This window comes from Brassica napus, chromosome C4 (assembly GCF_020379485.1).
Source record: "Brassica napus cultivar Da-Ae chromosome C4, Da-Ae, whole genome shotgun sequence".
Classification (NCBI taxonomy): domain Eukaryota; kingdom Viridiplantae; phylum Streptophyta; class Magnoliopsida; order Brassicales; family Brassicaceae; genus Brassica; species Brassica napus.
In genome coordinates this window covers 329,698-354,688 of record NC_063447.1, presented here as the reverse complement: position 1 = coordinate 354,688, position 24,991 = coordinate 329,698, and the positions used below count along the sequence as shown (strand labels likewise).

Sequence of the window (24,991 nt, the reverse complement as noted above, 5' to 3'; positions counted from 1 at the left end):
AGAAATGAGTGTCTATGTTTTAAAAGGAAAAAAAAAACTGGATGGTTGAATCAGGTATATTTTATAGACACTAGCGTACGGTACATATATTACTGAATGTAGTGAATCAAAATACATTTACAAAAAAGTGAGATGACGCTCATGGCAATAGGCAATAGCACATGATTTGGAAAGGATGTGGTGCTCTTCATTTTGACATGTGATAATAAACTTATTGGTGTTGAAAACATGGGTGTACTAATAAAGACCTTAGCAAAATCATTGCAAATGCAATATACATTTGACAAAATAACATAGGTGTATAGGTAGCTACATAAGGAGCTTCTTTCAGAACCAAACTGTGAAGTTTTAAACTTAATATGTAAACCTTTTTTAGATGAGAGAGTACTAATCTTTTCTTTTTGGCAATTTGGTGGCCATTCTTTAGGTGATCAACGTGGGAACCTGATCAGTTGGCAAAATAGGTTTGCCTTGGAGATTGCTATCAAAAACTATGGTGTCTCTCATTCACATACAAACTCTAAGGTGATTCTTTCGCTCACTCCTGTTCTCTGCGTCTCTTTAAATAAAGAAGACAGTTCGTTAGAGATATTGTCTCTTACACTCTCGTTATTCTTTTTAAAGAAAAGAAAAGGCAAATTCTTTAAATGAAATACTGAGAGAAAATTGAAGTGACAGTTGCGAGAAAAGGGAAAACAAAGAAAAACAAAGTTACATATGTAGAGTGAACTTATAATAGAAGGAATGTTTTTGGCTTCTTCAGTCACTAGTGGGCTCGACAGTGATCTTGTTCCAAAATATCAGAGATTTTCTCGATAGGAATCATTGGTAGATACTCGGCGACGTAGTAGTCTCTGTCCCCAACGTAACGAACGGCGTCGTTATACTTCTCCGACCAGTAAAACGCCGTAGGTATCACTAACTGCGCAACTTCGGGGAATAACGGCACACGATTCAACAAACGCCACACCGTCGCTGCGTAATACTCCGCGACTGGCTCGTACTTGTCGAGAACGCTCCTGGCGATGCTCTTGGTCGTGTCCAGGACGCCGGCGCGTTGCACCTCAGCGGCCACGGTGAGCGCTTGGCTAGAAGCTTGCTTCACCAAAGAGGGAACGTATGTTTCCACATCGTAGAAAACATCGTCCACCTGCAAAGCATCAAGTGTCATCTCCATTGGTGAAAAAATGAGCAATGTTTTAAAAATTCGGAATAACTTTTTTTTTTACCTTGCGATCGACGAATAAGAGAAGTTTGAAAGGAACGTCATTGAACTTGTCGTATAACGGTGAAAGTACCATTTCAACGGTGGCTTCAATATTCTCGACACCGAGTTTGAGAGGACCAGCGTTGTCCTTAGCCAACTCGTAGAGCGTCGACAAACAGACGGCCAAGTAAGTCGCTGCGGTTCTGACGAAACCCAAGTGCTTGAGCTCTGTCCCATCGTCCTCTTCCACAATTAACGAAGACGAAGAAGATGGGGGCACTTCCTCCTCGACTACAATCTCATCTTCAGCCATTCTCAAATCCTATTCGATCCGGTTGAATTTACTCTTTAAATAGAAGGACTGAATACAAGATCTGCTAGGACACGTGTTTTGATGCTAATGGACCGCTCACAGCACGTGTCAGGGCATGGGTCGAGACTGTTGCAAGATAAGAACTCCCATTCCGTCTGGCACGAGTCTCGAGGGAAAATGCAAAAAGAATAGCCCTAACTTTTCCATCACGTCTTCGAACTTATTGGGCCTACTTTATACCGTTATTTTCACCTTGAAAAGCCTAAATATATCGGTTGGGGTAAGAAGTTCGAGTGAACATAAGTCTGCAATAATCAGGAGTTCAGGACCCTAAACTCAAATGTAACCACTTTCATTTTGTCAACCTTGATATATATTAAATTCCCAATGGGCACATACTAACAGATTAGATCACGATAACATGTTTAAGTATATATTATCACAAAACACTTGTAAAAAATACGATTAATTACGACTCCACAACATCGTAGTATCACATCTATGATCTATCGTTGGCTTTTTACGCGATTGCTAGCTTTACATTAACGGCTGCTACAAACGCAGCAAAAGCCAAACACGGCTTTACCATATTACCAGCGACCGGACTGGTCTCATTAAAGGCCTTGTAGCATCCGAACAAGGCCGCAGACTGACCCAAGCACACTGCAAGCCCTGCTAGTCCCGACCCGACCATGCACGTAGTCAAAGAAAGCACAAACTGAGCCAAGTAAAGATAGAGAGCGTTGGGCTTCTTGTGGAACCCACCGTCGACCCATACGAGCCACGCAGCCAAGCCCATCAGACCGCTCGAGGCGAGACGCATGAGGTGAAGGACCCACAGAGGTAGAATCCACGAGGAAGACCGAGCCCGATTCCCGAGGAAGTAGGATGCGAAGAGAGTCAGGAGCACAGGAGCTGCAACAGCTAACGTCAGGGATTTGAGACCGCGTTTAGCCATCGCCCTCTTTTGATCGCGTTTCCCTTTGTTGTTTACGTCGGAGGCGTGTTTCCTCTCGGTCTCAGCCATTGCGGCGTCTCCGGCACGGGACCTGATGTCCTGAGAATCCATAACGAGTTTTAAGATTTGAGATGGAGAAATGAGAGAAGAAGCTTGGTCAAAGAGAATAACGAGGAGCTCAAGTTAATAAAAAGCAGAAGAGTTTTGGATAGACACGGGGGCGGGTAGTTGACACAGACGTTGTACACGTGGAAGTACCGCACGTGTGCTCATGTCAGTAAGCAAAGATTGATTATAAGCCCAATAGTTAGGAATGAATTGGGCTTTACTACTGTGGGGTAAAACTAAGAGTTAGTTGTCTGTTTCGCGGCGTACGCAGGATTCTTCTTTACAACAGTAGACTGGTGCGATTGTTCGTTCGTTCAATCACCGGCGAAAATGGAGGCGAGCTCATCATCATCAAGAGCTTCTCGTAGCCGTAATGTGCCTGATCTGTTTAAGAAGCCTAAAATTCCATTCGCCTTGGCCTTAATCGTGGCTGATGCAGTCCTCGTCGCACTTATCATCGCCTATGTTCCATGTCAGATCTAGTTTCCTTGCTACATTTTTGATTTCGCAATGTGCAATTGGACATGGTGTGTTAAGCTCACTCTTCTTCTTCTTTCTGAACAGACACGAAGATCGATTGGGATGCTTACATGTCACAGGTTAGTGGGTTTCTCGGGGGAGAGAGAGAGTATGGGAGCTTGAAAGGCGACACAGGGCCTTTGGTTTATCCGGCTGGTTTCCTCTATGTTTACTCTGTCATCCAGAATTTGACTGGAGGAGAAGTCTACCCTGCTCAGGTGCCTTCAAATTGACTCTCTTCTCTTTCTTGCCTTCCTGGATTTTGACCTATCGTTCGTTTGATGTTGTCTGCAGATTCTTTTTGGTGTTCTCTACATTGCCAATCTGTCCATCGTCTTGTTCATCTATCTCAAGACTCCTGATGTGGTATGGTATTCAACAAATCAAACCCTTTCTTAATGATATAACAACAGGAGGAGTACTATATGACATTTCTCTCCTCTTATAGGTGCCATGGTGGGCGCTATCTCTACTCTGTTTATCCAAGCGAATACATTCCATCTTTGTTCTCCGTCTCTTTAATGATTGTTTTGCCATGACTCTCCTTCATGCTTCCCTCGCTTTCTTCCTCTTTCATAAATGGCATCTCGGCATGCTTCTTTTCAGGCAAGCTTCTTCCTTGTTTATTTTTTCTTGTCTAAATATAATTATATTTCTATCCTTGTGTGACTCACTATTTTGCTTACAGCGGAGCTGTCTCTATTAAGATGAATGTACTTTTGTATGCTCCTCCTTTGTTACTTCTCCTACTAAAGGTCCGTGGAACTTGCTTTATTATTCTCCTATCGTTGATTCTTCTTATCTCAAGTTTTGCTATTCACAGGCCATGAATATTATTGGAGTCCTATCTGCTTTAGCTAGTGCAGCTCTTGTTCAGGTTTCACCTTTTATCTCTTACATGTCCCCATTTATTATTCACCAAATTGTTGTTTTCCCATGTAAACCTCGAAACTTGTTAACTGGTTGTTTCTTGTCAATAAGTGAGTTGCAGTATCCAGCGAATTATATATGTAACTTTGATAATGCCATTCAACTGGTCTCTTAATGGTTATACAGATACTCGTGGGATTGCCCTTTCTGCTAGCATATCCGGTTTCATACCTAGCCAACGCCTTTGATCTTGGACGTGTTTTTATCCACTTTTGGTATTGTTCTCCACCTTCTTCTTGCTAAGTCTAAATTTAGCTACTAACGAAGATATGAATATAACATGTGATCTCTTAACTCTGATTTGAGCTGTCGACAGGTCTGTTAACTTCAAATTTGTTCCAGAACGAGTTTTTGTGTCCAAAGAATTTGCAGTGTGCTTGTTGATTGCTCACCTATGTCTCCTTGCGGTGTTTGCAAATTATAAATGGTGCAAGTAAGTAGAAACACTCTTTGACTAGCTCAAAAAAGTCATCTCTCATAAAACAGCTGTATTTTTTGTGTGTAAGGAATTTACTATGTTGCCTTTCTTAGGCATGAAGGCGGGATTATAGGCTTCATGCGTTCTAGGCGTTTCTTCTTGACGCTTCCGTCTTCGCTCTCGTTCAGTGATTTGTTAATCTCTGGGAGTCTTGCGAAAGAACGTGCGTAACCACTGACTTTACTTTTAGCATTATATCCGTCTGTGTCCTTCCTTACTCACGGGCTTTCCACTGGATTAACAGATATTGTCACGACCATGTTTGTTGGGAATTTCATTGGCGTTGTTTGTGCTCGTTCTCTGCATTACCAATTCTATTCATGGTAACAAAAGATAATAGTTTTCTGTTTGTTGACATTTCTGCTTAATCCTGATTTCAGAACCCCAAATACTTGTATGATCATATTCATAACAGGTACTTTTATTCCCTGCCATATCTGCTATGGAGAACTTCGTTTCCTACCTGGCTGCGGTAAATCACTCTCTGCATTATTATTACCTGTAAACACAACTAAAAACAAAAAATGACTCTAGTAACCCGTCTTCATGTTTTTTTTTTTGACTGAAAAAAGCTTGATATTGTTCCTGGGTATCGAGCTGTGCTGGAACGTCTATCCATCAACACCAGTCTCATCAGCTTTGTTAATGGGTCTACACTTGACCGTCTTGTTGGGTCTCTGGTTTGCTCCTTCAGATTATCCTTACATATTCAAACCAAATCTAAGACACAAAAAGCACAAGTGAACCTTTTTATATTAGCTAAAGAATTTACAGTTATATGTATGGGTTAAGCTAATCATATGGTGGTTTATACTAAAAGATTTTCTGTTTCTGTCCAAATATACATGTGTTATTTCCTCCTTGAATTAAACGTTTACCAGTTATGCTTATTTGGTTTCGCTCTTTGCTACTACTTTTCTCTCTAAGCGAATTCTCGAATACGCTTAGATTATCTGATTGGGAATCTGCTTAGTTTTTGTAACAATTTATATGTGTGCGTTGGAGAAAGATGGAAAGTCACTTATGAAACAAATGATTTCACTTCTTTTGGTTCTTTTCTTCCCGGAAGCTATTGGCTGTGGTCACAAATGATTCGAAAGTCATGTCCCCAAGGAAAGAAAGTATTTCATAAGCTCTCATCTCAAGAACAATTTGATTTGTCTTTCTCAAATGGCATCCTGTACTAAAAGAATAGCTTCTTTTTCTTTAAGGATTGGTGCTTCATAATCGTTTTATGCTCTTAAACTGAGTTCTTAATCAGCTTCTTCTTGATTTGACGCGCTGTAGAATATGTGCTTCTTTACGAATAACTTGTCTCGATGGAACTGCTAGTTCTTCTTCAACAGATGGTAACTTATGATTAGACTTTTCACTCTTGTTCTGTTTCTCGCTTCAATCCATATGGTAAAATCTCTTTTCTTTCATTTTATGTTATTTAACTTCGCATTTTGATCATGTAGCATAGAACCTACTCATTTATGACTTATGACCAAGACAAGTCAAATCCGATATGGGAGTTGGATCTAGCTGAATCTCACTAAGGACTCCAGGTCATTCTGTTATCCCGGTCATGATACTTTCTGTCTAATATAACCACGAGGGGTTGGTTTACTTATCTTTTATTCTCGACTGCAATGTTTCTGTTTTCTTATTATACGTCGTCTGCTCATGTATGTGTAACCAAGAAAATCCAATGAAGAATGAATACTATTGTCCTTGTTCACTTCCTGCTGATTCGTCTAATTGTTCTCTTGTTATTACTTCTATATTGGAGTGATCAACTGCGAAAAAAACAAGTAAGAAAAAGGACTTTTGGATACAACTGTTTCCTTAACCTCCACAGTGATTAGGACATGGCCATTTTAGGGATTTCTTCTTGGTTTACATTATTCACTGCCTGTCCTCGTGTACTGTTGATCATTGCCTACAGAAAGTAAACAGAGAGTTTTTCAGTTTTAGAAACCCTTTCTTGGTCTCGTGATGTCTCTGGTAAATATTGATAGAAAACTCAAAACTGTTGCTGTTAAAGCATTGGTTGGTGCTGGCAATTGACTCCAGAATAAGTAAGACGTGAGCTTATTTTCATTGGCTTTTGCTTAACCTTGTCGACCTATTTTTATTATTTACTTATTTTTTGTTGCTTTCCATGAGTCCTCTTCATTTACTTTTCTTTCTGTTAATAAATAAGATAAGACTCGGTGGTTACACAGTCCTGATACATGTAATACTGCATCCATTGAATCTAATTTTTTTTTTCTCTCATGAGAAATTAATTGGAAATGCTTACTCTTGAAAATATTCATAGACACCTTTCAAATTTGCCTTAGATAGACTTCTTCTTCTTACAGCTGATAACATCTTGTCTGTTGCTTTTTTGTTGATCATAGATTCCACTAACGCAAAGGTGCAAAGAAAAGGTTGCACAGGAATAATAAATATGACACTAATAGAGTCAAAAGTTTGATTGTGACATTAGAACAGTCATGTATTTTCATATGATGTTTCTTGTTTTAACTTCTCTTTTTCATCTTAGACATAGGGTTCACCAGGGTCTCTACAATATATGATTTCTTGCACTTACATGGTTCAAATTTGAAAAACGTAGATTTAAGTTTTATTGGTTGTATGCTGTTTATCCTCCTCAGCATTAAACATGGAATCTGTAAGAGAGAAGAGATCCTGCTTGTGGATACGGCTGTGAACCAATAGTATCTGAGTTTAAAGAATCTTTGATATATCTCTTTTGTGTTTTTATGGGAATGGTGAGAAGTGAATCACTATGCATGGATTACTCGCAAAAGGGTTAATAGTGCGATACATTATATATGCTAAACTGAGTCACCAAAATGTCAGAGGATCCAAGTTCAGCTTTTTGTATGCTTTGTTTGTCACTAACCTTTCTGCATATGGAAAAAGAATCCACCCCAACAGCCTCCACAATGTCTGGTTAGAGTTGGTCCTCTTCAGGGACAGAGCAGCGTCAGCAATTCTTTAGTTAGTGGTGGACTTTCCGCTAAATTTGTCAGATGCGGCGAGCACCAAACGCATCATGTTCTAAAGCTTGATGATCATGATAGTGGTTGATCATAAAAGATTGTGGTCCCCTTTTCGGATTTCTTGATAAAACAAAAGGATGGTTCACTGATTCTCATGTTGATCAGAGTCTCTTCATTTACTGAGAAATGTTAATGACTCTTATTTGGTAGCTGTAACATGACTCAGGCTGATCATATTCATAGCTTTTAAGGTTCCCTGTTTGTGGTGTTAATGACCAGAAGAGGTGTTATGTGACACTAAGTCAACTTGAAACTGATATGCTAGATTTGGTTCAAAGTAAAAAGTAGAGGGAAGCTATGTGTTTGACGCAATATTGTTTTGTTAGTGTCTTTAAGTACATGGTTTCTTATACGTATTGTCCTTGAAGCTGAGCTTGCATTATTGATGATATCAGCACTCAACTTTTTTTTCTTTCTCTTTTCCTCTAACTGATATATTTCAAGGACAAAGCTAATACCCATTTCTGGGTATGCAAATATGGCTAACCCACTATAAATACACATTCTTGTTTTGAGTCCTGAGGCATTCATCACCTCTCTTCTTCTTCATCCTTCTTCTATATTTTTTCTTTGGTTTAAGCTGGGAAATGGATGTACTGAAGTTTGATTACAACCACAAGGGTGACAATGCATTAAAGGAGCTCGAGAGGATCACCTCGAAGGCTGCTGAAGTCCAAGATAATATGTTAAGTGGGATCTTAGAAAGAAACAAGGACACACAGTACTTGAGAAAGTACATGAAAGGCTCTAAGGACGTTATGGAGTTTAAACGCTCTGTGCCAGTCATCACGTACAAAGATGTATGTCCTTACATTCAGAGAATTGCAAATGGAGAAGACTCTTCTCTGATTACTGGTCATCCTATCACTGAGATACTATGCAGGTCGATTTTTATTTCTAGCCTGAATCTCTTTCTTAGTAACAGCCTCCCCTTCCTTTGTGTTTGAATATAAATTTGTGTATGGCTAAATAAATGTATCTGCTTGCTTTCATGTTGCAGCTCAGGAACTTCTGGTGGAGAGCCGAAGCTAATGCCAACCATTTCGGAAGATCTTGATCGGCGCACCTTTGTCTACAATCTTATCAATCCAATCGCGAACAAGTTAGTACAATGTTTCCTGTTAATATTCAGTCCTGATATACTTTAACATCCTCCTTGTTGCTCTTATAAGAGTAGTGATTAGTGAAGAAGGAATTACATCTTCCATGCACATGAATATTTACTTGATAAAAAACAAAGTGGCTGATCTCATATTCCATAAAAGAACCACTAGGACTGTTCCTGTAGTTGTAGGATAGTGGATATGTCTCAAAATCTGACCTATGGAAGTGGAAGTACACATCACATCACAATTCCTCCATGTTATTATCCACTGGAAACATTTAATAAAAAAGGAAAAAAATTAAAAAGGTTAACGATAGGCTTCAATGTGAATATGGCTTCATAATCATTGTAGGCACTAACATATGGAATCTGGATACACATGCATAGATGTACTGGCCGTGGTACCAATAAATCTTCATAGTAGGTTGCTCACTAAGGAAGTTTGCTTTCTGCTTTGAGTTTTGTGTTTGCTTTTTGTGGAAATTAAGTGGTATCATGTCATGTACTATAAAGTTTGCATCCATCATCTTTTATCCACACGCCATTTTGATGTCCCCACCCAAAGATTCTCTGAGAATTTTGAACAGCACTTACTAAACCTCAAGAATCTTTTCATATCCACTACTAATTTTTCTTTTCTTTCATTTTACCTCTTTTACCATCGTCTCTCTTTACTATGTTTTTGACTGAGATTTATTATATGTATTACTGACAGGTATCTAGAAGGACTTGACAAAGGAAAAACAATGTACCTAAACTTCGTCAAAGCTGAAACATCAACTCCTTGTGGTTTACCAATCAGAACTGTCCTCACTAGCTACTACAAGAGCAAACATTTCCAGTGCCGACCTTACGATCCATTCAACGACTTAACCAGTCCCATACAAACCATCCTTTGTGAAGACAGCAACCAAAGCATGTACTGTCAGTTGCTTGCCGCTCTTATTCACCGTCACAAAGTCATGCGTCTCGGAGCTGTCTTCGCTTCAGCCTTTCTCCGTGCAATCTCTTATCTCGAGCGAAAATGGAGCCAGCTCTGCCAAGACATCCGCACCGGCCATCTCAGTCCCATGATCACCGATCCAGGATGCCAGACGGCTATGACTTCTCTTTTAGCCTCGCCAAATCCTGACTTAGCTGACGAGGTTGAAGAAATCTGTGGACGCCCGTCGTGGAAAGGGATTCTGTGTCAACTCTGGCCTCAAGCAAAGTTCATTGAAGCAGTAGTGACAGGCTCAATGGCTCAGTACATACCAGCGCTTGAGTTCTTTAGCCAAGGCAAGATTCCGTTGGTTTGTCCAATGTATGCTTCCTCCGAGACTTACTTTGGAGTCAACGTGAAGCCACTCTCCAAGCCATCTGACGTCGTTTTCACGCTCTTGCCCAACATGTGCTACTTCGAGTTCATTTCTCTCGGCAAAAACGGAACTCTCTCTTTTGACGTAGAGGACGAAGAAGTCGTCCCCTGTGACAAAGTGGTTGACTTGGTCGACGTCAAACTCGGACGCTACTATGAACTCGTCGTCACAACCTTCGCAGGTAAAGAAACTGGTGGCATTGTCTTCTCCTTTTTAGTCAGCTCTGACTCTTGCATGGAAACAGGATTGTACCGTTACAGAATCGGCGATGTCCTTCAAGTGGCGGGGTTCTACAACAAAGCACCACAGTTCAGGTTTATCTGCAGGAGAAACGTGGTTCTAAGCATCGACTTAGACAAAACCAACGAGGAAGATCTTCACAGGAGCATCACGCTGGCCAAGAAGAAGCTTGAAAACAAGGCATTCCTCGCGGAGTACACGAGCTACGCGGATACTTCATCAGTGCCAGGTCACTACGTGCTTTTCTGGGAGATCCAATGGCTCGAACCTGATGATGAGGAGGAGAAGCTGCTGATGGAAGAGTGTTGCATTGCGGTTGAGGAAGAGCTGGATTACATATACAGGCAATGCAGGAAGAGAGATAGATCGGTGGGGCCTTTAGAGATAAGAGTGGTGAAGCCAGGGACGTTCGAGAAGCTGATGGATATGATAATAAGCCAAGGAGGGTCGCTTAATCAGTACAAAACGCCGAGATGTGTTAAGTCCAACAGTGCTATGCTCAAGCTCTTGGACGGCCACGTGACCGGTTCCTTCTTTAGCCCTCGTGATCCAACCTGGTCCCCTTGATTTCGAACGTATGTATTGATCGGAGAGACTATAGTTTACTAATCAGTATTCGGTAATAACCAAATGGGATCGGATTTGCTGTAATGCTAGCAGTAGCAGGCATGTAATGCTACTACCTGATTGATTAAAAAATGTTATAAGAAACTTCATTTACCGAGTTATCTATCTCTTATAGTTCCTTTCGGTTTCTCGTCGCATAATATAACTTTAGTACCGAGTTACTTATATCGTATGATTTACAATATATTAAGGAATTTTAAGACGATCATCATCCTCAAGCCCTCTTGAAACAAAAGCTACTGTGGGATTCTTTTTTTGTATTCTCTGGCATGGCTTCTGAGGAAGAGTTGTATTCATTGGGTGTTTGAAGTGTGTTTCCCGGCCCAAACATATAACACAAGAGTCCAATCTGTTTATCCAACTGTCGTTGGTTACAAATTTAATTACATCATCATCCACTTTGTCGGCACTTAATCTTATCAGGATCATGGATAAATGCCATGTGATCTGTGAACATGGCTTCTTAACGGACAGAAACCCCACGTACGCTGTCTCCCAAAACTTGATTCGGATAATACTGAAATGAAAAAGCAATTATTATGATTGTTTTTTGATTTTTCTCTTGTGTTGAACATATATAGTCAGCCAAAAGACATGAAGCGCATCTGGTGTAGTGGTATCATAGTACCCTCCCACGGTACTGACCAGGGTTCGATTCCCTGGATGCGCATTTTTTTTTGTGCAAGAGTGTTCCGGTTTGGTTTGCATAGGCTTTTTGGGCTTGGTTAAGGACTAGTAGTGGAAACTGGCTTAGATGCATTCAGATTATCCATGTCTTGGCCTAGATTCCCAGTTAGTCTCTTAAACTAATTATGCTCCTCTCTTTCCATTTTCTTTAACTGGAAGGGAACCAATTAAGATCATGAGCTCTTGTCTCATTAATTAGAAGGAAGAGGTCCTGTTAAGCCGAAAGGTCTAGAGTTCTACAAGAACTAATATATTCAGTATTGGAGGCTACAAAAATGGGGGGTACAAAACCACCTGGTCGTTGTTCGGCCTGCTTCTCAGGGAACTCTTCCACTGAACCATATATGGTAGCACATAACTTGCTGCTTGCCCACGCCTCTGCTTCTAGACTATATAAGCAAAAGTACAAGGTAATATTTCAAAGTCGGGTAATTGAATATGATAAAGCTTATTGTTTAGCTGCATGATCTCAGTTGTTTTATTGCACAGCATACACACAACACATAAAAAAAAGAGCAGGAGGTACATAACCTAATAATAATGATAATAAGCAACAAAGGAACAAATCATTTATGTCAAACGAAGGAAAAATCTCAGGGATGTAACAAAAGCACCATATGTCACTGCTTCTGGAGGTGAAGAACCTTAACCCAAGCAGGCCTGGCAGTGATCTTCTTGATCCACTCCTTAACCTTAGGGCGAGACTCAAAGAGCTTCTTGGAGTCGGTACCCATCAAGTAATAGATGATTGGGAGGTGGTGAAGATCAGCCAGAGTGAAGCAATCACCAGCCAAGAAGGGTGATTTGGAGAGCCTGGCCTCGTAGATATCCAAGACCTTCACCAACTTAGCTTCGAGGTCTTCCACAGCGGCAGGGTCAGTGGTCATGCCAAGCATGCCTTTGAAGACACGCTCGAAGGCTAGCTTAGAGGCGATAGGGTCAAACTGTTGACCTTCAACTTGAAGCCAGACCTTTGTGGTGGCCTTGAGTTTCTTGCAGCCTTGGCAGAGAAGCTTCTCGCCTTTGTCGCTGTACTCCTCCGCTATGTACTCTGTGATGGCTCTTGACTCTGAAAAACAAAAATGAATTCATGTGTATCATTGATACTTAACCAACACGTAATGAAAACAGATTAAGAAAAAAAAGGAACTAACCGAAAAGCGTCAGATCACCGTCTAGGAGAGCAGGGATTTGACCGAAGGGCTAAAAAAAAGAAAAAGGAAAGAGCAGAGTGGTCAGATATGTGAATGTGATGATGAAAACCAAATTAACCAAAGCTGTGTAGAGAGTTATTACGTACGTTGAGGGAGATGAGAGGCTCCTGCTTGTGAGCACCGGCTTTCATGTCGACGGGGACTATCTCGAAATCGAGGCCCTTCTCGTAAAGAGTAGCCAGAACGCGCATTGTGGCCGTTGATATTGGAAGTCCGTGTACTTTGATGCCGCCGCCCATGCTTATAAGCTTTTAATTGGATCTGAAGGGGTGAATGGTGGTGCATGGTGTTTTATAGGTGGAGGAGGAGGCAAGGCAAGAGAAGAATAAGTCGTTGTTGCCATTCTTTTCGTTTGCACAAACTTCTCACCACCACATCACCACGTCTCCTCTTCCTCCTCCTTCTCCCACTTTCTCTCTGTTTATTTGTAACCTCTATTTTTTTTTTTTATCGTTTTAACCCATTTGGTTTTGTAACTACAGATTCATATACATACATAAAATAAATAAAGAAGTTAACGTTGGTTATGCCCCCATGCATGTTTAAGAAAAGTAATTTAATATTTCATGCATGGTATCAGGTATCAATCCACCAAATTTGTTTAACGATGGTAACGTTTTAAATTTGATTTATATCCGAATTTAACGTTTAGGATGGTTATACCTAATATCAGTCAACAAAAAGATAAAATAAAATAGATAGATAGATATATATTAGCGCCTATTCAAATCACAAAACAACAAGTGTAGGTCGGTGTATATGGGGTACATAAAAAAAATATGTGGTGGAGGCATATGTTGGGTATAATAATTACACCAATCAAAAGAGAGCATAATCTAACGAGGACCATCCACGTAATAAAAAAATATCGCATTCATTCCTTACTCTTTCAGTTGTACTTGTATACAAACTCCTTTCTAAATTTTATAATCGGGATCGATCTCTCTTTCTCTGAAACATTTTGGAAACTTCTAGGTAAGGCTTCTTCATTCCAAAGCAAGACCACAATTTTTCTTCATGGCCACCGGAGAGGAGAAACCTGTTATGGTCGTCGGTATCGACGAAAGCGAGCAGAGCACTTACGCCTTGGAGTGGACCCTCGATCGTTTCTTCACTCCCTACGCTCCTAATTTTCCTTTCAAGCTCTTCATCGTCCACGCCAAACCTAACGCCGTCTCTGCCGTTGGTCTTGCTGGTCCCGGTACCCTCTTTTGATTGACTAGCTAGGAACTGTCTTCTTCTATCTAGGTTTCTCTGTTTCAGATATATATCATTTGCGGTTTCTTTTTTCTTTTTAGGAGCTGCGGAGGTTCTGCCTTATGTTGATACCGATTTGAAGCATATTGCTGCCAGGGTTATCGAGATGGCTAAAGGTATCTGTCAGAGCAAATCGGTAAGTATTCACTCATTAATTCTTCGACTATTTCATAAAGGATAATTATAAGAGAGCGTATACAATGATGTTTCAATGTTTGATGAGCTATATTTGTTTTGAATCTCTACATCATTCAAGCTTAGATACTCCTTATAGTTTTTTCCTTCTTTACTTTATAATTGATCTTTTATATTTTTTTGTTTTTTTTTGTAAAAGTAATTTATCTATTTTTAGTTACGTACTAGCTTCTTCTCAATCATTGATTCTCTAGGTTTGTGCCGTGTAGGTTAATGGCGCTATGTTCGAAGTTTTTGAAGGTGATGCAAGAAGTATACTGTGCGATGTTGTGGATAAACATCATGCTTCTCTTCTTGTCGTGGGAAGCCATGGTTATGGAGCTATCAAGAGGTATATAATATCTTTGTGTATTTAATTATTATAATACTCACAATCATCAATCTTGACTATTTTTCTCGGCTTTAATTCCCGACTCCTATCACAGGGCGGTTCTAGGGAGCGTGAGCGACTACTGTGCTCATCATGCTCATTGCTCGGTGATGATCGTGAAGAAGCCTAAGATCAAGCACTGATGATCACCTAAACCCAAGCTGTTATATCAGTCAAAGCAAAGCAAAGTCTCATCTGCATAGTCGTCAGTTTCGGTGAAATGAAATAAAATTGTGAAACGATCCAATCTATATATTAATATTCGTGTGTAAATTGGTTATTGTATTCATAAACTATTTTATATATTGACGTTTGATAATACTATTGTGGTTATCTGCTTACCTACAAACAAGTAAACAAAATAAGTTTTAAAAAACCTCATATGAGTGAGAAGACTGTTATGGATGAATATTGTTGGCTAATGATTCAGGGACATGGATATATCCGAATAAAATAAAAAAAAGAGAAGTGTTGAGACCAATGTCATTGTCTGGTTTTCAACAAGGGGAGGCATGATGACATATATGTGAAAAAAGATTATTACCGCATCGGCTTTCGAAAAGGCAGACTAATTCGGAGAGAGAGAGAGAGCGACTGAGATGATTTTTGTTTGACATTTTTCGAAAACGAGATTTTTTTTGTTGTGTTCCGTCCGATTGAGGCTTGGTGGAGACATGGCCGGAGCTAATGATGATGATTATGATCGTAACAACCGCCGGATTGCTAGCCAATCGACGGATGTCCCTGGAAAACGCGGGAACGAGGATTCTGCTTCGTCTCTTGTTGAAGTCCCGTGCTCGATTTGCCTCGAACTGGTGGTCGACGACGGTACCAGATCCATGGCTAAGCTCCAATGTGGTCACCAATTCCATTTGGGTAACAAACTTTCCTTTTGTTGATCTGTCTCTTGTTTCGTTTTTTGCATTTACTCTATCAGAATTGGTTAAATATGCTTTCGTTCGTTCGTTTGATCCTGCTTTCTGGTTATATTGATTCCCGGATCCAGTTCAATTTCATCTTAATTAGACCATAATCAAAGTGTAAATTTTTGATGAATCAATGACTTAAAAGGCTTGTCCCTTTGTGTATTATCCTCTAATGATAGATTTGTTAGTACAACGGCTTGTGAAATTTCGTATGAACATCAATCAGCATATGAGAGTATAGATTATATTATTTAGCAAAGCTTAAATCGCCATTGACTTATGCACTTGTATAAGGATGAAGTGACAGTCTCCAACAAATGTTGGCTACTATCTTGTGATGTATTCTGTTGCTACATATATAGATGGCTTTTTAGCTTCAGCTGCCTTTTGTTCTGGTTTCTTGCAGACTGCATTGGATCGGCTTTCAACATGAAAGGAACCATGCAATGCCCTAACTGTCGTAATGTTGAAAAGGGTCAGTGGCTCTTTGCAAATGGCTCCACTCGCCTGTTTCCTGAGTTTGTCATGGAAGATTGGATCCCTGAAGAAGATTTGTATGCTTTAAGCTATCCCGAAATGGTATTAACAGCTCCACTACTTTGTTTTCCTTTCCTGTACGTTGATAACTGTGCTTTTATCATATCAATACAAGGGACCCCCTTGCTTCTATCAACTATATGAGATCGTTTATCCTCAAAATTTCTGCAGCAATATCGGGTCCATTGGTGCCCCTTTGGTGAGCTCTCTCAAGCAGGTTCATTCGAGTAAGCCTACTACACCCTTTACTATTATTTTCCTATCATCTCTCTTTTTGCTACTGCTATAGAATACTCATCCTTTTTTTCTCCTATTCTTTGCTCTATGTTTCAGGGAACTGGAATCTTCAGCCACTACATGTAAGTTAGTTAGACGCTGTTGATTGAATCATTTCGTTTTGGCTAGCAAACCGTCGATGATTTGAGATGGCATTTCTCTTCTCTTCGCTTATTTAGATCATAATGGGCACCATGCCGTTGCTATGAACCATTCATATCCTGCATACATTGCACCGGGCCCAGCCTCCACTCCAAGAACTAGCGATACCAGCAACAACGCAGATGACCATCCCTGGAACAGCCACTCCAGTGACCACTTTCACCAGCTCTCTGTTGCTCCCCAGTATCATCATCATCATCATTCCACATCGTTTTCTCTTCCAGGTGCTCATGTGATTGATGGTGAAATCGACTCCTCAGCAGCACGGGGCATATCTCATCCACACCCATTTCTCTTCGGTTACCGGTTAGCTTCTACAGTATTGCTCTCAGTAATATCTTCCCAACTTTTGCAGCAAGTTTTAGAATGCTTTTCTTTTGTTGGATTTGCGCAATGTAGGTCTAATCCAAGAACCTCCCCAGCAATCCAAGGAAGCAGCAGCGCCCAAATGCGTGAACACCTTCACACGCAGCAGCAGCAGCATCATGTTTATAATAACCAGAGGCAACATCATGTTAATGGTCCCAATCTCGCATCACCTCTGGTCTCTCTGACAAGAAGGGGACTGCAGCCACTACCCATGCCAGACCAGAACGTTGGATTCTTCCTTTATCCACCACCACAACCACTGAGCACATCAGGTGGACACCGTGAACCCGAAAGCGATCAGTTTCATCCTTGGGAGAGAGATTGGTTCCCACATTTCCCTATCCCCTCGATTCACCGCACAATATCCAGCTTCTGGCACAGACACTTCTGAGAAAAGTGTTGTGGAAGAATTCTACCAGGCGTATGAACCAACCATGTATAAAAACTGGGAAGACTTGTTTGATGGATCAAAACTTGTTTATGATGTAACTATAACTTGGTTTCCAATGTACATTGTGGCCTTGCCAAGGATAGTTGTTACCAAACAGAAGATTCAACCGATTCTTTATCTTGCCAAAAATGAAGCAGTTAAATAAGTTTCGTGGTTGGTTGGATAGAGTTGAACTGAATAAAAGTAGAGCAGATATCCATAATGTCAGGTGTCTGAAAAGAGTATAGATACGTCTCTCAAGGTATGTTAGCAACTCCAAAGATGAGACGAATGAACATGAAAAAAGAAAGCAGAACATCATTCGATACACTTGTAAAGAGAAAAAAGACCAGTGATTTTGAGATTCGGCTCTAAACAAGATGCAAAATCTTGCATTTATTCTTCTTGTCTGGAATGGGATGGGGATGAAGAAGCAAACTTGGAGGAAGATTGGTGACTAGTGATGTGTATGAGTACCATCCACAACTTGTTCACCTTTCCTAGAGGCTGCCCTTAGTTTACGTTGCTCCTCCTTGTAGATCCTGTTTCTTCTTTGAAACTGCAAACAAACAAATGCCATGCCGCTCAGTATCAGTTCAATTAGGAATCAACTGCTACTCTTAAGATATTCTCTAACACTAGGGAAATAAATGAGCAGTAATATATTTGTAAGAGAGCCCATTTGCATTATTGCATTTGGTTTTAAAACAGGAGCCTCTTTTGAATTTTGTTGATGGGATACATATGCAGGCAGCTATTTGTATAGAGAAAGAAACACACAAGCAAGCAGTAAAGGGCAATTTTATGGTCCAATGTGTGAGCAAATTTCTAGCTTTTAACTCGGGCAGCACAATCTCAATGAGCTCAGTGAATAATATGAACAAGAGGAAGCAGAGTTTACAATTTATCTATAAAAAGGGCTATATTATTATAATCTAGCATGAAGACAGATGATGCACCTAAGTCAAAGGAAACCCCGATCTAGGATTAATTGGAATTACTCCAATCTATTCATCATCTGTAACCTACCTGATCAATCTATGGTATTTCTTAAAAAAATCGGAAACAGTGGGGTTACATGGTAATCAGAAGCATCAAATGAAATGAAAAGTACCTCTTTGGAATGGTGGAGGCACTCGAGGTAATCCTCACGGAGAAGAGAGCAGTCCTTGGGCTCTCTGCAGTGAGACATACATTCACTGAAATCCATCCAGAAATCGTAGCATCTCCCTTTGTTCCCCGTTATTCCCCATCCCGACGCCATTTGATTTGATGCTCTGATCGATTGATTCAACGGTTCGGGTTTTCTCCATCTTCTAATGGACTTTTAATAGTTTAATGGGCCTTTAGTGGCCTGATTCACTTTTTCCCCCTTTTTTTCATTGGCGGCACTTTTTCCCAAGTGGGACCCTCCTCTTTTCGTGGGGGAAGCTCTCATGTGTGTGTGTGTGGAGCACCATACACCCTCCCCACAACAACAACGGAGATCTCTCATTTGACTAGTCAGAGCAAGTCAAAATTAAGTTGACTACAAATCAAACCTTAGCGTACACTCGTCGCACCAGATCATCGCCTTCCCCTATAGAGCAAGGAAGTGACTGGCAAAAAAACAGGGCTAGCCTGCGTACGTCGTACTGACGAAGAGGGAGGGAGCAGAGCAGCACTCGATAATGGCGCCTTCTTCACCATCCTTGTCTTCGTCTTCGGAATCCTTTCCGTTACCCTCGTCGAACTTCGCCTCGCTTCCTGTTGCGGCGATGAAGAGGAGAATCGTCGAGAAAATCCTCGAGAATCGCGTCACCCTCATCGTCGGCGAACCCGGTTGCGGTACGTACGCTCTTTCGCGTCGCCGTTGAGTTTTTTTTTTTCCGTTCGGCGTTGATTCTGGTTCCGTTGATCAGTTCTTTTTTCCTTTTCCGTTGGAAGGATGGTTCATTTGATTCGCTTCTCTCTTTTACGGAAATGAGATCAAATGTTTTTTCTAATAGTAATGAATAGCTGTATTTCCATTTTATCTCATTCCTTGCGCTCGTTGATTTGGTTCAGGGAAGAGTTCGCAAGTTCCACAGTACCTTCTGGAAGCAAACATGTCACCCATTCTCTGTACTCAGCCTCGCCGTTTTGCGGTTGTTGCTGTTGCTAAGATGGTTGCTAAATCTCGCAACTCTGATTTAGGCGATGAAATTGGTTACCACATTGGTCACTCCAAGAACCTCTCTCCAGGGTATGCATCATATCCCCATTTCCATGACTGATCGATTCCATTATACACATTTTTCTAATATCTTCTTTGTATCCGCCTCAGGACAAATGTTAACCTTTGATATAATTTGGCTTTTTCCTCTTATGCTTATTTTTTTTTCTTGTTTTTGTTGGATGCAGCTCGAAAATTGTGTTCAAAACTGCTGGAGTTTTGTTGGATGAAATGCTAGACAAGGGCTTGAGCGCACTTAAGTACAAGGTTATCATTCTTGATGAAGTGCATGAAAGATCCGTGGAGTCCGACCTTGTTCTTGTCTGTGTTAAGCAGTTTCTCATGAAGAATAGTGACCTCAGGTTACAACCTCTTTCTATATTCTCATGTTGTTTATTTTTAAAGTTCTTAAGTCTTCCGATTCAACCGTGTTATTACGGTAAAATTTTCAACTGAAATCACCTTCCTTAAAGAGTTGATGTTATTTTTTTTTTTCCAGGGTTGTCTTAATGTCTGCAACTGCTGATATAACAAGATACAGAGACTACTTTAAAGAACTCGGCAGGGGTGAACGGGTTGAAGTAGTCGCTATTCCTAGCCCTGATCAGAGAACCATTTTCCAGAGAAGAGTATTCTATCTTGAGCAGGTCAAACTATATTTGATATTTGTTGCTCTTAGGAAACTATTTAATCATCCCACTGATTCTCTTCCACTTATAGCTTCTTATAAATCACTAGTGTTGGTTACCTATTTTTCTTTTGTTGGAGAACATTGCTTCATTGTTGCCTGGCATTCCCTTTTAATATCACACACTGGATCTGTATCCCTATGTGAGATGAGCTAACACCCTTATGACAATTTAGAATCATGTTATTTCAATCTAGGAATCAAAATAAGTTACAGTTTTAGCGAACTAGAATATCATGCTTATCAAAGTATGCTTACTACTAGAAGTGATTTAAATTGTTTGGTGCACTGCTTAGAAGCATAATGTTGTAAACAAAACAACTAAAACTGTTCCTGGTAAAAATTTCAAATTTCTGCATCCATGAGAGTATCAATGGAAGGACTAAGGTGTATGACTATGTTTCCTGATTTTCTTATTTGATTGTGTGCCTTTCCCAGTTTATTGAATACAACATTGTTTCATGAAGCAGGTTGCAGGATTGCTTGGTGTGAGTTCTGATCTTTCAGCTTACTGTCCTGGTCCAAGTCCTTCTTCAGCTGATACTGAAATCAAACCTGATCTGCAGAATCTTATTCATGATCTCATCTTACATATTCATGAAAAGGAACCAGACATTGAGAAGAGTATTTTGGTTTTCCTTCCAACATACTACTCACTTGAGCAGCAGTGGTATCAATTGGAACCATTTCGGGCATCTTTTGAGGTTCACATACTGCACCGAAGCATTGACACCGAACGAGCTCTGGCGGCTATGAAGATATGCAGATTCCGTCGCAAGGTTTCTCTTTTAACTTTCCATGTTTCTTCTTCTTTGTATTATCTGTGACATGCAGGTGAGAGGACTCAACTGAAATTTAAGTAACTAGAGAAGATCTTCATTTAAGAGTGATGCAAACAAATGTATTTTCACGTGTAGGGTGTTAAACATCTTGTAGTTCAGGGATCGTTTTGTTGAGTATATTGGTTAATGACGTTGGCTAGTGTAGTTTTGTACTTGATGAGATGATAAAATTTTACTTTCCATTTCAACTTAACTAACAGTTAAAATGTCGTTGTACTAGAGGACTTATCATTTAAACGTTAACTGTTATTCTCAGGTAATATTGGCTACAAATATTGCGGAATCTTCAGTGACAATACCCAAAGTGGCCTATGTCATAGACTCGTGCCGGTCTCTGCAAGTGTTCTGGGATGCATCCAGGAAAAGAGATGCAGTTCAGCTTGTTTGGGTCTCTAGATCTCAGGTATTGTCGGACTTTACCATTAGTGGATCAAAAGCGGATGTCCTAAAATTTAGTTTTTTCATGTGGATTTATAGGCCGAGCAGCGTAGAGGGAGGACAGGTCGAACATGTGATGGTGAGGTTTATCGCCTGGTGCCGAGTGCATTCTTCAACAAGCTTGAAGAGCATGAGACCCCAGCTATACTTCAGCTGTCATTGAGACAACAAGTTCTCCACATTTGCTGCACAGAATCCAGAGCCATTAATGATGCAAACGGTAATAGTGTTAGAATCCTGTAGAGAATGCTTGACTTCTTTCTTAACAGACTTGGGTTCCCAGAGAACTAGTAAGGACAATCAGATTTGCTAGGTCTCCTGATACTGCAAAACTACTTATCGCATCAAATTCCTATTTGCATATTACCCGTATGAATGCTCTGTAGGTATAGTAATTGAACATTAACAGTGAGGTACCTTAGATGAAGCTAAATAAATGCCTATGGTGGAAATATTCTTTCATTTATTCATAGAAAAAGGGAGTTTATATGATTTATGAATACAGTAGGTTGGGACTAAAAGACAGTATATATGATGCTTGTGAGTGTAATTGTTTTCTATATCTTAGCATTGCTCGGAAAAGCTATGGATCCACCGAACCCAGAAGTCATTGATGATGCTTTGAGTATGCTATTAAGCATACAAGCATTGCGAAAATCTCATAGGGGACGCTACGAGCCAACATTTTATGGAAGGTTGGTTGCCAGCTTTCCATTGTCCTTTGATGCGTCCATTCTCGTCGTCAAGTTCGGCGAAATGGGAATGCTAAGAGAAGGGATTCTATTAGGTGTCTTGATGGATACCCAACCGCTTCCTATCAATCATCCATTTGGAGATGATGCACAGGTGTTTCCTCTTGGTGAATTATCTGCAATTCTGCATGCCTTTTTGATCATAATTTTAACATCGACACCTATGTCTTCTTTTACAGTTTTTGGAGTATGTTGACCACTATTTTTGTGGAGAGAGCAGCAAGACCATTTCTGGTGGCCGGAGGGAGATGGTACTCATGGCGAACCTATGTGCGTTTCAGTTTTGGCAGCGTCTCTTTAAGGTAATAAAATAGTTACGTTATATTCCCAAGGAGAATTAGCTTTTATTCTTCAAGATCAATGTTTTTCTCCTTGAAGGATAAGCATCGTCTTGAAAGCTTAAAACAACTATTGTCGAAGGAGAAAGACAAAGATGTCAAGTTGATACTTCCTGCGATTGAACAAGAGTGGTGTGATTTCCACAATATTTCCCGGTCATCGTTCTATCATGTGTCTGAGATGTGTAAGTTTGTCACCGACTCTTTTCTGATAAGCTTTCCATTTTACTAATAGAAAACAATTTATAGATAACATGCTAATTACCCTTTTTATTTATTTCTCCCTCTTTATTGAAATTTTACCGGTTTTACAGATGAAGATACACTAAGCTCACTTCATCGTTTCAGACCTCAATTCATTAGCTCTTCTGATTCTCTACCAACCTATTACGATCCATATGAATTTGATCACACATGCTGTGTTGAGTGCCAAGCCTCTGGGGATAGATATCAACACTCTGAGGATCAACCTCCCCTTGAAACAAGAAAATGTATATCGCTGCCGTTTGTTCCTCCTAACGCATTCCAAGCTAATGTCATCGCAAAAAACATGGCCAATATTATCAAAGAGGTATTCATTTGCCGACCTCGTTTCCTTTTTATAGCACTGGCGCTTACTTGCTTACAGCACATTGATCTTTTGCTGTTTCTATTTGCCGTAGATAAGAACGCAGGGCACAACATCTGATAATGGCCATGGAGCAATCGAACCTGAGGCTTACGCTGACAATGGAGAGGCCCCAGTCTGCGTATATTTTCTTAATGGATTTTGCAATCGAGGTGACCAATGCCCGTTCTCTCATACTCTTCAGTCAACAAGACCAGCCTGCAGATTCTTCACGTCATCGCAGGTTTGTTTTGTTACCGTCCTAGTTGGATTGTTATCCTCAGATTGTCTGCTAATGAGAGTCGGTCTTGCAGGGATGTCGGAACGGAGAATCTTGTATGTTTTCACATGCCATGCGAAGACAGACAACACCATACTATTCTACTCCCCCATGCCTTCCAGAAGAAGATGACTCGTCCACATCGCCACTCCTGGATTTATTTCCAACTTCTTCTGAGGGATGCATTCTTGTACTCGATGACTCTGACATGCATTTCACTTCAAGTATAGCCAACCGTTATCCGTCCTGGAAAATACTCTCCACGTCATCTTCTTCAGAGACGCTTTTCTGTCATTCTTCACTTGGGGACACAAGAATCTTCTGGGGTCTCAGTCATCCTTACGAAACCATCATCTCAAAAGCAGGAGAGGAGAACCCAATCCCATGGAATGAAGTGACATGCGTGCTGTGGTTCCTTAACCCAGACAACTATGGCGAAACTCCTGAGAAACAGAAAGCAGTTGTGCAGAATTTCTTCGAGTACATGGCAATCAGAATACTCGGCGATGGTCTTTACGATATCCGAGTAGTTCTGACTATGAACAACATCATGTTCTCAAACTTACAGGTAGAATATTTGTCTTGTTGCTTTCAGTTTCTCCGATTGTTTTGCTTGTCTACTCTCATTCATTTTTTATTGATTGCTTTCATCTTTAAATAAGGTTGAGAAGCTAGCCAGAGACAGCTTCTTCTTCCTTGGAGAGTCTTTCCCGCACAATTCAGTGATGTTCGGTGAATTCTCTGACACAGTCACTATCCAGAAGCCTATGCTAGTGTCTAGACCAGTCTCCTACGTCTTTGATCTCCATCCACCTACTGACACCCAGTTTGGTGAGTACACCTGTGGCCTTCACAACTCTCTTCACAACCAATGACCTTATGGTGTTAGAAAAGGAGTCTACTTTTGTGATACTTTTGTCTCTGTCGTCTATTTCTAGATGGCTTTTACTTTTGTGAATCTCGGAAATATTGTCTGAAACTTGTTAAGACTATCAACTCCCACTGGAGTAGATAATGGTCGCTCTGTGTCCTGAAATGATTGCTTTGGTCCCTATTTTGCTTTGTCTTGTTTCATGCATGAGCTTTTATTAAAGTGACTCCTCCATTCTTGCTTGTTCAGTAGGAGATATACATCATCCATCACTCATATACCGTTTTTATCATTTCACATAAAACATAGAGAGTGGCATCTTGACCATCATGAACCAAAACTCTCCTAGTCATTCATTGGTAGCTAGAGCCTAGTTCTTATACCGATAATAATAATACGTTAATGCTTGTTATGCTCTAAACATATCTGCAGTCATGCTATCAAATATCAAATTTGTATATCCATGTTTTTCGTATTCATATCATTTTCATCCATTGGTTTAATCTCCCTCATTTTCTCATACATTTCCTCTTCGTTTCAAACCCGATAATTGAGCTCAATCTTTACACGACATGTAGGTTTTGTAACGATCTCTTCTATTTCTACCTGAAATCTTATAGATGTTTCTGTTTTATACGAACCAAACTCATAACAAACCT

The 24,991-nt window shown here is 40.3% G+C and overlaps 9 protein-coding genes and 1 non-coding gene across 10 annotated transcripts; 6 read left to right on the top strand and 4 right to left on the bottom strand.

The window, feature by feature from the left end:
* Window positions 1–623: 623 nt before the first annotated feature.
* LOC106395615 (REF/SRPP-like protein At2g47780) lies at window positions 624–1,548 on the bottom strand. Its single transcript, XM_013836019.3, has 2 exons — window positions 1,230–1,548; window positions 624–1,150 (listed from the first exon to the last, which is right to left on the bottom strand). The coding sequence occupies exons 1-2, from the start codon at window positions 1,518–1,520 to the stop codon at window positions 767–769; spliced, it is 675 nt and encodes a 224-aa protein (XP_013691473.1). The 5' UTR covers window positions 1,521–1,548; the 3' UTR covers window positions 624–766.
* A 383-nt stretch (window positions 1,549–1,931) lies between these two features.
* Window positions 1,932–2,700, bottom strand: LOC106394778 (translocator protein homolog). Its single transcript, XM_013835337.3, has one exon. It carries the CDS (start codon window positions 2,587–2,589, stop codon window positions 2,041–2,043), a length of 549 nt encoding a protein of 182 aa, XP_013690791.1. The 5' UTR covers window positions 2,590–2,700; the 3' UTR covers window positions 1,932–2,040.
* Window positions 2,701–2,803: 103 nt separating this feature from the next.
* On the top strand, window positions 2,804–5,416 carry LOC106390417 (dol-P-Man:Man(5)GlcNAc(2)-PP-Dol alpha-1,3-mannosyltransferase). Its single transcript, XM_013830869.3, has 12 exons — window positions 2,804–3,058; window positions 3,151–3,323; window positions 3,400–3,471; window positions 3,554–3,711; window positions 3,794–3,860; window positions 3,929–3,982; window positions 4,162–4,250; window positions 4,352–4,468; window positions 4,567–4,676; window positions 4,758–4,836; window positions 4,929–4,985; window positions 5,086–5,416. The coding sequence occupies exons 1-12, from the start codon at window positions 2,917–2,919 to the stop codon at window positions 5,255–5,257; spliced, it is 1,290 nt and encodes a 429-aa protein (XP_013686323.2). The 5' UTR covers window positions 2,804–2,916; the 3' UTR covers window positions 5,258–5,416.
* Window positions 5,417–8,037: 2,621 nt separating this feature from the next.
* LOC106396677 (putative indole-3-acetic acid-amido synthetase GH3.9) lies at window positions 8,038–11,000 on the top strand. Its single transcript, XM_013837142.3, has 4 exons — window positions 8,038–8,452; window positions 8,570–8,671; window positions 9,390–10,213; window positions 10,277–11,000. The coding sequence occupies exons 1-4, from the start codon at window positions 8,157–8,159 to the stop codon at window positions 10,837–10,839; spliced, it is 1,785 nt and encodes a 594-aa protein (XP_013692596.2). The 5' UTR covers window positions 8,038–8,156; the 3' UTR covers window positions 10,840–11,000.
* Window positions 11,001–11,498: 498 nt separating this feature from the next.
* On the top strand, window positions 11,499–11,569 carry TRNAG-CCC. The gene has a single exon. It is a non-coding gene; the product is annotated as a tRNA-Gly (tRNA).
* Window positions 11,570–11,991: 422 nt separating this feature from the next.
* LOC106450416 (glutathione S-transferase F8, chloroplastic-like) lies at window positions 11,992–13,133 on the bottom strand. The gene is made up of 3 exons (XM_013892061.3): window positions 12,887–13,133; window positions 12,741–12,789; window positions 11,992–12,655 (listed from the first exon to the last, which is right to left on the bottom strand). Exons 1-3 carry the CDS (start codon window positions 13,037–13,039, stop codon window positions 12,207–12,209), a joined length of 651 nt encoding a protein of 216 aa, XP_013747515.2. The 5' UTR covers window positions 13,040–13,133; the 3' UTR covers window positions 11,992–12,206.
* Window positions 13,134–13,638: 505 nt separating this feature from the next.
* On the top strand, window positions 13,639–14,963 carry LOC106396064 (universal stress protein PHOS34-like). The gene is made up of 4 exons (XM_013836360.3): window positions 13,639–14,001; window positions 14,099–14,193; window positions 14,462–14,583; window positions 14,678–14,963. The coding sequence occupies exons 1-4, from the start codon at window positions 13,818–13,820 to the stop codon at window positions 14,763–14,765; spliced, it is 489 nt and encodes a 162-aa protein (XP_013691814.1). The 5' UTR covers window positions 13,639–13,817; the 3' UTR covers window positions 14,766–14,963.
* A 137-nt stretch (window positions 14,964–15,100) lies between these two features.
* Window positions 15,101–17,453, top strand: BNAC04G00170D (E3 ubiquitin-protein ligase RFI2). The gene is made up of 6 exons (XM_013836357.3): window positions 15,101–15,498; window positions 15,955–16,127; window positions 16,257–16,312; window positions 16,419–16,444; window positions 16,541–16,829; window positions 16,923–17,453. The coding sequence occupies exons 1-6, from the start codon at window positions 15,297–15,299 to the stop codon at window positions 17,281–17,283; spliced, it is 1,107 nt and encodes a 368-aa protein (XP_013691811.1). The 5' UTR covers window positions 15,101–15,296; the 3' UTR covers window positions 17,284–17,453.
* Window positions 17,454–17,517: 64 nt separating this feature from the next.
* LOC106396065 (NADH dehydrogenase [ubiquinone] iron-sulfur protein 5-B) lies at window positions 17,518–18,641 on the bottom strand. The gene is made up of 2 exons (XM_013836361.3): window positions 18,437–18,641; window positions 17,518–17,881 (listed from the first exon to the last, which is right to left on the bottom strand). Exons 1-2 carry the CDS (start codon window positions 18,584–18,586, stop codon window positions 17,780–17,782), a joined length of 252 nt encoding a protein of 83 aa, XP_013691815.1. The 5' UTR covers window positions 18,587–18,641; the 3' UTR covers window positions 17,518–17,779.
* Window positions 18,642–18,886: 245 nt separating this feature from the next.
* On the top strand, window positions 18,887–24,568 carry LOC106396062 (DExH-box ATP-dependent RNA helicase DExH8-like). Its single transcript, XM_013836356.3, has 14 exons — window positions 18,887–19,149; window positions 19,369–19,546; window positions 19,705–19,878; window positions 20,016–20,163; window positions 20,675–20,983; window positions 21,303–21,449; window positions 21,524–21,704; window positions 22,053–22,330; window positions 22,416–22,538; window positions 22,615–22,759; window positions 22,889–23,145; window positions 23,237–23,425; window positions 23,496–24,029; window positions 24,124–24,568. Exons 1-14 carry the CDS (start codon window positions 18,993–18,995, stop codon window positions 24,334–24,336), a joined length of 3,033 nt encoding a protein of 1,010 aa, XP_013691810.1. The 5' UTR covers window positions 18,887–18,992; the 3' UTR covers window positions 24,337–24,568.
* Window positions 24,569–24,991: the final 423 nt, after the last annotated feature.